General features: G+C 32.4%; 1 protein-coding gene across 8 annotated transcripts in view; it reads left to right on the top strand.

Moving 5' to 3' along the window:
• The first annotated feature begins 2,099 nt into the window (after window positions 1–2,099).
• LOC128187373 (unconventional myosin-Ic-like) overlaps window positions 2,100–12,348 on the top strand; it is a 34,881-nt gene continuing 24,632 nt past the window's right edge. For 2 of the 8 annotated variants that reach the window (XM_052857789.1, XM_052857796.1), the window contains exons 1-2: window positions 4,453–4,623; window positions 11,955–12,151. In XM_052857789.1, coding sequence (XP_052713749.1) covers window positions 12,026–12,151 — 126 coding nt within the window. In that variant the 5' untranslated portion in view covers window positions 4,453–4,623; window positions 11,955–12,025. Of the gene's footprint in view, window positions 2,222–2,946; window positions 3,050–4,452; window positions 4,624–6,899; window positions 7,033–8,337; window positions 8,733–10,572; window positions 10,684–11,156; window positions 11,491–11,954; window positions 12,152–12,348 lie in introns of those variants that run through there. The other 6 variants (XM_052857791.1, XM_052857794.1, XM_052857790.1 and 3 more) reach the window with 6 other exon arrangements.

Consider the following 12,348-nt stretch of genomic DNA (forward strand, 5'->3'; position numbering starts at 1 on the left):
ACAGTAGTTGACTACTGACGGTCGGTTCCGGAAATTTTTTATCATTTTAAAATAATTAATTTTTAAATGTTATTCAAAAATACGATATCTCTATATTTATCAGAGTTCATAGATTAATTTTCTGTGATTCAAGTCAAGATACATTTTATAGACAACAGGTACATGCACAACGTCACATGCACAAGCCAGTGCAGCTGACCACCAACGACCAACATCTCTCCCTGCTCTCATCAGCATGCTCTGCACGTCCAGCAGACTCGATTGTGTACCATAGGCTATAGTGTATACAACATTACTTTAGCCATTAGATTCAGTGTCATGCTGTCAACCAACTTCATCTGATGGCTGCTCAATAACTGAGGTCAAGGATGTAAATATATTACCTAGGAAGAGTTATTTTTGTGTGGTTTATATAGTTATTCTCTTTTGAGAAGTGGACAGGCATAACCTACATCCACTTCGTGAATGTAGACTATGCCTGTCCACTTCTCAAAAGAGAATATGGTTTAGTTTATAAGCATGTGTGTATGTTTCTTTTGGAGGGGGGGGGGTCAAGCACTTTCTCCAATTGACTTGTTATCTGTGTGTGAACCCTGAAATAAATCGGCTAGAAGAGTATGATCTGTGCAAACAATTCCCCAAATTTGATAGTGTTAAGATCATTTTCCAATGATAATTTAATTTAAAATAAAAGTTATGATACACATGTAAATTTATATCACATCCCAAATTTTCCATGCATCAGCTATAGGTTTCGTCTTATTTTGTTGAAGTGACTATAAGGCTGCTGTTACATTTTAAAATTCAATTACAAAACTGGTATTACATGTAATGCCTCCATCTATTGTGCTGCAAATACCTGATCATGATCTTGAAAACTCAAATTAAGGCCAATATGCATGATGACATTATCTAGTGACAACTGATGCCATTGTATATAGATAAACTGATGTGGGCCAGAAAAAAACACCAATTTCTTTGTAGACAGTAATATATGGAAGAATGGTATCCTGTACTGGTGATGGTGTCCCCTCATGGCTGCTCCTGTTTGGCTGAATTGGAGAGGCAGTTCAATGGAACTAATGAGTGGACAGTCCGGTACATTATTGTGGCCTTTGCTCTGATTCTTCTCTTGTTCTTCCATTCTAGCCTATGCCTGCTCCCCTCTGTACTGATTATATTTTGTCAATATTCTCCTTTGTGTGTGGGTTCCAGACAGAACTAGATCATAGATGAATATTCTACCTGGGATCTTACCATAGTTTTTAAACATTTAAATTGTCCCTGTTTCTCATTAAGAAGGCAGTGGTGTTATTTGCCCTCTCACAAATGCCAGAGGTTGCATAGTACCTAACACTTCTTTATAATGTTAATTTTGCTTCAATTATTTTACCTGCTCACAAAAAAGTAGGGGCAGACTCCTTCGTAATTCAATACACATGTATAAGGAAAAGTTTGAGAAGAAATTAAAACTCCTTATGTCAAGGATGTAAATATATTACCTAGGAAGAGTTATTTTTGTGTGGTTTATATAGTTATTCTCTTTTGAGAAGTGGACAGGCATAACCTACATCCACTTCGTGAATGTAGACTATGCCTGTCCACTTCTCAAAAGAGAATATGGTTTAGTTTATAAGCATGTGTGTATGTTTCTTTTGGAGGGGGGGGGGGGGGTCAAGCACTTTCTCCAATTGACTTGTTATCTGTGTGTGAACCCTGAAATAAATCGGCTAGAAGAGTATGATCTGTGCAAACAATTCCCCAAATTTGATAGTGTTAAGATCATTTTCCAATGATAATTTAATTTAAAATAAAAGTTATGATACACATGTAAATTTATATCACATCCCAAATTTTCCATGCATCAGCTATAGGTTTCGTCTTATTTTGTTGAAGTGACTATAAGGCTGCTGTTACATTTTAAAATTCAATTACAAAACTGGTATTACATGTAATGCCTCCATCTATTGTGCTGCAAATACCTGATCATGATCTTGAAAACTCAAATTAAGGCCAATATGCATGATGACATTATCTAGTGACAACTGATGCCATTGTATATAGATAAACTGATGTGGGCCAGAAAAAAACACCAATTTCTTTGTAGACAGTAATATATGGAAGAATGGTATCCTGTACTGGTGATGGTGTCCCCTCATGGCTGCTCCTGTTTGGCTGAATTGGAGAGGCAGTTCAATGGAACTAATGAGTGGACAGTCCGGTACATTATTGTGGCCTTTGCTCTGATTCTTCTCTTGTTCTTCCATTCTAGCCTATGCCTGCTCCCCTCTGTACTGATTATATTTTGTCAATATTCTCCTTTGTGTGTGGGTTCCAGACAGAACTAGATCATAGATGAATATTCTACCTGGGATCTTACCATAGTTTTTAAACATTTAAATTGTCCCTGTTTCTCATTAAGAAGGCAGTGGTGTTATTTGCCCTCTCACAAATGCCAGAGGTTGCATAGTACCTAACACTTCTTTATAATGTTAATTTTGCTTCAATTATTTTACCTGCTCACAAAAAAGTAGGGGCAGACTCCTTCGTAATTCAATACACATGTATAAGGAAAAGTTTGAGAAGAAATTAAAACTCCTTATGATTTTAAAAGTGTTATATTTTAGACCTTTAAAGTGCTTTATGTGCCTCCTATTTATGCAGTAATTTCAACTGTTACATGTAAGTCCATATGATGTAGCAAACAGCTTCCTCAATATTTTTTTAAATAAAAAATGGGTGAAAGTGCTCAAAATAATGAATCATCAATCAATGTTATTTGTAGATCTATAAAGAAAAAATAAATGCCGGTATGAATTTGACTTCTGGCTCATATCCAGACTTACTCATGTATGAATTTGGTCTATTGAATTTATCCATTTATAACTTTTATATTTATTTATTCATAGACTTTCAACCTAGTATGTACTATTTTATATCCTTCAGCCAGTACTAACAGATCTATGCAACAGCAAGTACTTAGGAGACGTTGCTCAACATTTTGTCTTCTATTAGTATTTACTTCTACAGGAATGAATTTTATACTCAGGTGAGCATTAAGGGGCTTTTGCCTCAAATTACTTTATATAAATAATTTTCTGCATGATTTTTTTAGTGACAGTTTTCATGCACTTAAAAGTCATACACATAATTTGAAGTAGCCTCTTATTATTAACATAATTATGTTGAAGTATTTATCAAGGATATGAAATTGTCAATTTGATTGATGATAAGTAAATATTACTTCACAATGATCTACATTAGATATCATGTGATATTCCTCTGAATGTGTATTACCAGTACATTTAATTATGCATGTATTTCCACTTTCCAGATTGTTATAAAGTAGTGTAGATTTGTTAACACTTTGTGAACAATTAATTAAGACTGAAACTGTTCACAATAGTTTATACATAGGATATAATCAACTTCACAATTGGTAGGAGTATTAGTAGATATATACTTTTAGTTAGTGTTTGTCATCTCCTGATGAAAATAAAGTATATGTTCATTGCTGCAAAGGCTCAAATCTTAAAGTATCTCTCATTCTAAGAGTTATCTCCCATAGAATAGCATGTTTGACATTTAAAGTATCTCTCATTCTAAGAGTTACCTCCCATAGAATAGCATGTTTGACGTTGACCCTGTTGTTAAGGAGATCCAGGTTGAATCAATTTACTTTAGAGTTGTCCTTGGCTTTATAGATGTAGTTATGTTTTGGATCAAACAACCTTAATCAGAACCATAATTTGAATAGGTTTCTTATTGTTTGCATGGAGTAATTAAAAAATTACCTTAAATCACGCAAGGTCATAAATTAATGTGTTTTTTTAAATGTAAGATGAACTGCTTTTGCCTGCTCCACTTTCTTATCTGTTATATAGGTTTTGTCCTGAACTGTGCAAAAAAGGGTTTAAGCTGAATTAATTTATGTAAAAACATACAGAGAAGTCCATTAAAGCATTTTTTTCCACTTTTTAAAGGAAGGAGTTACAACAATTTTTTTTCTTTTAAATTCAAATCAGTGTTATAGAACTGACATTTTAATTTCTTGTCTTAGATTTCCAGCAATATTCAGAAAATTAGAAAAACCATTGTACCATTATTACTGTGATAAGATGTACTGCATGCTTTTATCAGCTACACTGGTAGTTTGTTGAGTTTTTTTTTTCAATTATCAGAACTAATGATAGGTTTTCTCAAATTGCTTGTCAAATTTTGTATCATAACGGTTCTTTCACGCAACTTGATCTGTGAAAAACAAAATTTATGAATTTTTTTTTCACTAATGGTTATATTAAAAAAAAAAGATAACAATGTCTCTGAAGCACATCTTAACCTAAAAAAGTTTTTGATCCATGCCTGGTTACAGTAAGTAAATTAGGATCTTATCAATTTTTGCCAGAGGATAAATGCAGTGATATCTGTTCAGTGTCAATTTACAGTCATTTAGCTGACTTAAGGGGTGAACATGGTTGTTGCCAGGCTAAGAACAAAATTTTACCTCCAGATATTTCTGAAAAGGTGAATACCTTGTTACCTGTTGTTACCTGTAGCATACTATCTCCTCTCAGTGAATATTGTGAACCGCTGTGGTTACAAGACAAAGCCTTATGTCTACAGGTATGATTTATTACATGTCTATGTAATCCTAATTAACTTCAGGTTCAGCTGATGATCATAGGATATAGATTTTGGATATTGTGTTCATTTTTTGGTGTGGACTTATTTGCTCTGCTTGATAGCAGTCTGTCACACTCTCCCCTCTTTTTAATTGAGGGGGGTGGGGGTGGTGTAAAGAACTAGTTATTGAACTAGTAGTTTTTGAATAATTATCAGATGTATATTACCCTTGTACACTTTGTTTTCACACAGTGTTTATCATATTTTTTTTTTCATCACAAAATCATACTTTGATATGGATAAAGATTTCTTTTCCTCATGTGGATCTTTGTGTCTGATGTACACTGGTGCATGATTTTAGCAAATCTGTTGTTTTAAATGTAGTCTTGGCAATGCTTTTTTACAGTATTTAATATACATATATCAGTTTCCACAAGGAGCATATTCTCCTCCATTGAGGACTGCTGACTATAGGGCTAAGGAGTGGATGGTTGCAGAGATAGGGGAAGGGTTGGGAAAGAAGGAAAAGTGACCGAGCAAGAACTTGCAATTATGTTTTATTATTAAATAATTTTCATAGCATTTCTAAAGTACACACATGTCTGCATTTAATGCAGTTTTCTGGTAAATGGATAGGATCTAATTGATGATAAATTTCTGGGTTCTAATCTATCATTTCACAACTGTTTACCCCATATGTAGAATCCCTGAAAAGAAATTGTGTGGATTTTTTTTTACAATACGAATAAACATGCAAAGGTGGAATGTAATTCACTTTTTATGTAGCTATCTGACAGCTATGTTGGAGTCTCACATGTCTGTTTGTGATGGTGGATGTTTATAGGTTTATAAAGATTTACAGTTTCCAGCCAAGATCTTATATTTAACTTGGGTGGGGCATTGCTTATATTAAGTGGAAACATTTCCAACATCTAGGATTAAAGCTGTCAGCAAGTTTCAGATGGATTATCTTAATTTCTGTACTGTGGTCAGCAAGATGAGGGTAAGAATCAAGGGTGAATCTACATCTTGGTAAAATGTGTCAAGGGGAACAACTCTTTGTATGATTTAAATTTTATTACGGGCCGCCAGAAGGCGGTCCGTTATTTGATATACATTTAGATATTGTAACTGCGTTTCTGCGGGATAGTTTTTTTTTTTTTTTTTTATAAAATTAATATAATGCTTATTTTTTAATGAATTTAAAGTAAATTTGCATGTAGAAATATGATTTATTCCTTTAAAAATATTACACATTTTTTGTTTTACTTGTAAATGTATAGTAGGTCATACTCTGTCGTGTAATGTGCGTTTTTATCGAGACTATAATCTATTCGGAAAATTTCGGAGTTTTTCATTCTTATCAAAACAATGTATCGGGATCGGTATATGGGACATACTTAAAGACCTGAAATACTAAAGACCTGAATGACATGAAATTTTATATAAATGATATATTTGATTCATGAAATATCAATTATTTACGCAAAAATATGAACAACCTGAAAATTTGAGCTGACCTTATTTTTAAAATACTTTTGAGAACCTCATGCAATTAATTATGCATGATTATCCTCATAAACTGAAGTGTAGATAGGATTTATAATTCCATTTACGAAAAACTTATCCGGCTTAATTTTTACCCTTAAAATTGTGCAGTTTCTACCGGATGAGCATATGATTTTACGCGTACCTTTAAAATAATCCATTTCTATTTTATTATGAAATCATATAACCTAATGCATATAGTTTTAATTCAATACAATGCAACAAAAAATAGAAATGATTTGAAATACATAATCTCTAAGAGAATAATGATGAGTTGAACTTTATATTAGAATACATACGAATCAATGTGTTCTCCTATACTTCATACTATGGTCATATATATACAATTACCGTTAGAAATGCTAACGAAATCGATTCTTAATAATAATAGTAAAATGTTAAACTTCAAAAAGTGTTGCTGAAAATATATTAAAATTTACCATAAAAATTAGTAAACCAACTCGTTATTTTATTCTCTCTGGTGTGTTTTTATGTAAACAATCAATGATGATTCATACAATAATTATTTTCTGCGGCCCATTTGACGCTTGCGTCAATATATGCTTTCTTGTTCATATGTAGGAACATTTTTGCTTGAATCAAAGAACTATATATGCACGTATTTCAAAGTCTGTCAAGGGGAACAACTCATGTGGGCATTATTGTTATATGTATTTAAAGTACTGCTTTGAATCAATGAACACGAAAAGATTTTCTTTAGAGTAAACATTAATTTTGGCATGAATTTATAGCAGTAGAACTTCCTGGTATAATACTGATAGAAGTGTTTTGTATTGATGTTTTAAACTGCATTTCTATTTTTATTCTTAAGGAATTTCCTTGTTGGTTCAACTACATATGGTAATATTGTACTTAAAAAACTGTACATTATATTTTTATTATGATGTAATTTCCCCATACATGTAGTACATGTTTATGTATTAATTTATGTTAAAACCAAATTTAACCTTGTAGAAAGTGGAAGTACATTTATTAAAAAGTTAAGAGTTTTATTTCATTAATATATTTTTGGCAGAGATGGATTAATATTCCAACTAGATCAGATAAATTCATAATAATGGCATATAGGTGAATTAAATCTTTTGAGACCTAGTATGAAGAAAAGGTCAAGGTCATGCTTAAGAAATATAAAGCCATTATCAGTTGTTTGTTTATTATGTAATGCATTTGAGTGTGTTGAAACTTTGAAATGGTTCACAAGATTACATCTTTCTAAACTTGATAATACACAAAGTAATGAAACAACATCTTGTGACAATTTCCTTCATCTTAAGGTAATTAATAGACGTCAACTTATATATCCCAGACAAAAAATCTCTGATTTATGATATGTTTCATCACCATGTATATGTATATAATGGACCACTGCTTACTCATCACAAGAAGATGTCTGTCATCAGGGGGATGGGGGTTAAATGTGTGCCATGAATTTGAGGTTGTTAACTTTGCGACCAACATATTGTCATTTGTTGAATTATTATCGTGGAGATAAGGAATAGGAGACTGTTGATGTCAGTTATGGTCTGCCTTGATGTTGTGGATGTTAATATCAATAAGTGATTAAGCATCTCTGGATGATTATCACCATTTTCTTTAAACTACATTGTTTAAATTTATTACCAAAATGGCTTAATTTCTTTTTGGTTCTAACTTCCAGGGTAAAACACTTGTGCATCTACATCCTCTCAAAATATATTATCTCACATCATTATTAAATGACACAAAGCCTGTAGAAGTTTTACAGGCATCATAGTGGAGGAGGTAATCTTATCAACACAGCTATCAATGCAGGTCAGTCATTTCATAGATTTCCATTGCTTTTTCTGGTGTTTTGGAGGTTTATCAACAAGACTGGATCTAAACTTGGCATTAGGTAAAGATTCATCTAGCTTTTTATGGATATTTACATGCTCCAGGGATGTATAGCTCTGAGTGTCTTTGCCATAAACTTCCACTGCATCAATCTGCAGAATATATTGACCCGAGGACAGAGAAGGAGGATCCCTAATACATGTATGATACACTATTTTACCACAAGTTAACCGGGGAGTCTTTGATGCAGGATTTGTTGCGTAGACAGCCAGGAACCGTTCCCAGGAAGTGGGGCTGTGTTTATTATGTACGGAGGCCTCTTATCAGGGGATACCTGGACAATTTGTTAATGGACAGGCAACATTCTTTTCATCCCATCAGACATAGATACAGTGGAATTCTTATCTTGAGAGAGTTACCAATTCTAACATTAATTCATTTTACGACTTTTTCATTGTTAAAAGAGTTTTAGGTTTTTCTCTTTGATTCTCTTTTTTCTTCCATTCATTCTCTGAATCAATAAACCAGGGCTGCGATCTTGCTGACTCAATGTGCAGGGAGTTTGTATGGACTGAAAAGTCACAGTCAGTTCGTGAAATAGCTACGAACATAATTCAATTGCTTCCTTTTAACTTTCATTGATCGGAGGTTTTTTCACCGTATAGGTATGTAGACATATATTCTGTGGATGTATTGAAGGGATACACCTGCTTCAGGGGACTCTCCAGGTAAAGTTAGAAATGTTACCATTTCATGGCCCATAAATCATATTGGAATCCCTGACACAGCATTTAGACACATGGAGGAATGGGGTGTAATGTAAATATTTACTTCTTCATGATAAGACCCTATTTGATATTGAACGAACAGATCTGTTTTCATTTGTTAGCATGGAATGAGTTATGCGTTCTTGTTATTGTTCATTTCGTATAATTTATTTCATGGTGTCTGATTACATTTTGTGCACTTACACAGAATATGTTTATACTTATTTTTTGCAGACCAATTTCTCTTATTTGAATAAATGACAGGTATTTTTCATTTTGAATTGAGCCTCTGTGAATTTGATAGCTGTCAGATAGCATTAAGCTTTAGTTATCTTTCTGAATTTTAAGTAGTACACTATGAATTAAAAACTTTCAGCAAATGAAGAAAAACAACATGCATAATTTTGGATATTATTTATATAACCAAATAACAACAACCATTCTGTCATGGAAACTTTACAGTTCAAGCCTCAACAAAATGAGCCTAGCTCAGCTCCTAAGATGAAATGACCTTGACCTTATTTTGAAATATACAGTTTCAGCCTTGACCTTTCACAAATTGTTGATGCATAAAAATCATCTAGTAAATATTGGTAAAAGGAGGCTAAACAACATACAGTAGTAATTGAATTCTTTAATTCAGAAGAAAACATAATACATGTATAGTGGTATGGCACTATACTATCAATGGATGATGTCTCAAGATAGTACAATGCTCTCATTACATTATTTAGAGTGTTTATCAAAAGAATATTATATGTCTGGTTAAAACATCATATATAAGAGACAGTTGTAAGCACTTTCATGCTTTTTTTCCTCTTCCTTTCTTGTATGGCTGACTCACTTTAATTAAACTCTCTACATTGTAATTAGCAGAAATGAGTTGTGTAGTTTCATCTACTGTTTTATGACTCATGAATACAAAAAATCCATCTGATTCTAAGCATTTGATTGTTATCTGTCTATATGTGTAAACTTTGTTAAGTGCATACTCAGGTGCAACCTGTGAGGCAATTTATGCAGCATTTGTTTGATCAGTATCAGAGTTTGATAATGTATGTTGTTTTTAACCCAATCAGAGCACACTTTTCTTCTTATTGGTAAAATTGATATGCAATTTAAAAATTGCTCCAATGACTAGGACTGGATATACCTAATCATTATATTGCTACTTTTTGGCCATAATCATATAACAAAGCCATTATTTCCTGTAATAAGAAACATCTTGTAGGTATATTGAAAAAATCAATTTTGGTTTGATGCTGAAGATATCAATGGTGTATTAGAAGTGAGAAATTATTGATATAAGCACAGTGAAGATAGAAAATGAAATACAGCACAGATGTCATTAGTGGATGTATACCGGTATATTACAAACACCCACTATAATCTCACATAATACGTCCATACTGGTAGCTGTTACAAGGGGATTAATTACCAATATACTCACAGTTCATTTACATGCATACATACACCCAAACCAACTTAATGGTACATTGTATTTTCTGAAAATAAGTTTATTTCATAATTTCAATATTGTTAAGTAAAATTTGAATCTAAAATTTTAAACAATTTACCATCATAAAAGTCATCTTTTTATATGAAATTTTTTTAATTTCAAGCCTTTTATAGTCTCAAAAATCCAGTTTATTTTTTTAGTTGAAATAGACATAATAGGATATTGATTTAGATGAACAGTGTTCTGATTTGGCCCCACCCCTTGTTAACCATTACACGACAAGAGGCCAGTCAGACTGAGAGAGGCACTTCTGTACACAGGAGGCTATAGGTATTTGAGGCAGGCATGTGATTCATTTCCGCCTTGCCAGCAGATTCGCAATATTATAGTCGCTAAGGAATTTTGTGGTTTTAAATTTTAATGTTTTTCATTAAAGAGTGAAATTTTGACCAGGTATGGTGTTTTAGAGGACTGGTCCTTTCTATGTTTAAGGTAGATATACACAACTTTTTTCATTCATATGCAATGTTTTGATTAGAAAAAAAATACTTCTTCTTTTTTTAAAGAATAGTCCTAATAATTGTCATAAACATATGATATATATGAACACAAAGTTTAAGGGTGTTTACTAAGGAAAACAAGAAATAATTTTTTAATATGGATGATTGTTTTATTTCTTGCATATAGCTAAGTTTAAGACAATTAAATTTCAGGATATGTATACTTGATAAACAAGTAGTTCTGCATAATTTAAGAGTTCCTGATTTTTTTTGGTAGATTCTCATATTCTAATTGTACATTAACATTATGTTTTCTCCAATATTGTTTTTCTCAGATACCAGTATTTACATTTATAAAATTAATGTGGGAGAAATGTCATACAACTTAACAGACTTAATTGCTATTATGCTAGCAAGATTTAGATTGAAGTTTCCAACAGATTAAAAAATATATATTCATAAACCTATTCAATAGAGCATTTTTGATGCATGCAGAGTAATTTGTGCAGTGATTTTAAATTTAGCTTGATATCTCCACAGCCCTCATTTCCTTTCTCAAACTCATCTCTGAGGAATTTCAAGTACGTGATCTTAAGGTTTGTATACACATAGAAATGTAAATAGAACAGAGAGACAAAGTAACCAGCTGTCACTCCCATTACAAGTCATACTGTAACGTTCAGGATTCACGTTTATAGTTTAATCTTAATTCATTCAGGATTTCACTTTTGATTTAAACGAAAAATTTCATATTCGCAAGGTAATGTCATTTTCTTTGAGAGGGGGAAATGGGATTGTGGACTTTTTTACGATTTTTGGTTTTTGCGACACTTCTGGTTAACCCCATGTTCTACAGGTGCAGTCATGAGTTTTATTGCTAGATGATCCTGCGACTATGTGGACTTATTTGCGGACTTGTTTTGTGGTGGTACTGTACATGTTTTACATTGTCGAAAGTCCCATAATGACAATGACCTTACACCACTAATGATGAATTAGTCCACAAATGAGCAATAAAATGCAATGTGTGGTGATTTATGATATTGAGGTATTCTGAATCACAGGGCTAAATTATTGGACAATAATATCCAGGTTATTAATTACTAACAGGATATTAAGTTGATTGGACTTGTTTCCTCTAACTTAATTTTCATACATCTTTTTCCTAAGGGAAGTTTCCTGTTGGAAAGACATGTCATAAGCATATTTCTTATATTATTCTAGATGATGGATTAACAGAGATTATCAGAGGAATAATATCTATACTTGAGGTTGAAGCCTAATATAGAGTCACCATGGAGAATGAACTACACAGACGAGACCATACAGGGGTACAGGACTTTGTTCTTTTGGAGAACTTCACAAATTCTGAGGCTTTCGTGGAAAACTTGCGAAAAAGATTCACAGCAAACCTCATATATGTAAGTGTTTTAATTCATCTTAAAAATTAGGATTCATACACTTGACACATTTAAGTGCTTTATGAAATTACTTTATTAATGAGTTAGCATTTCTCAAATATTTTGTGGTACTTGTATTATTTATTTGCTTTTCTAATTATTAATGTTACATCTTAGATAACGGGTTATTTTTATGTATGCTTAATACCTCTTAGAAT

This window comes from Crassostrea angulata, chromosome 6 (genome assembly GCF_025612915.1).
Source record: "Crassostrea angulata isolate pt1a10 chromosome 6, ASM2561291v2, whole genome shotgun sequence".
Taxonomy (NCBI): domain Eukaryota; kingdom Metazoa; phylum Mollusca; class Bivalvia; order Ostreida; family Ostreidae; genus Magallana; species Magallana angulata.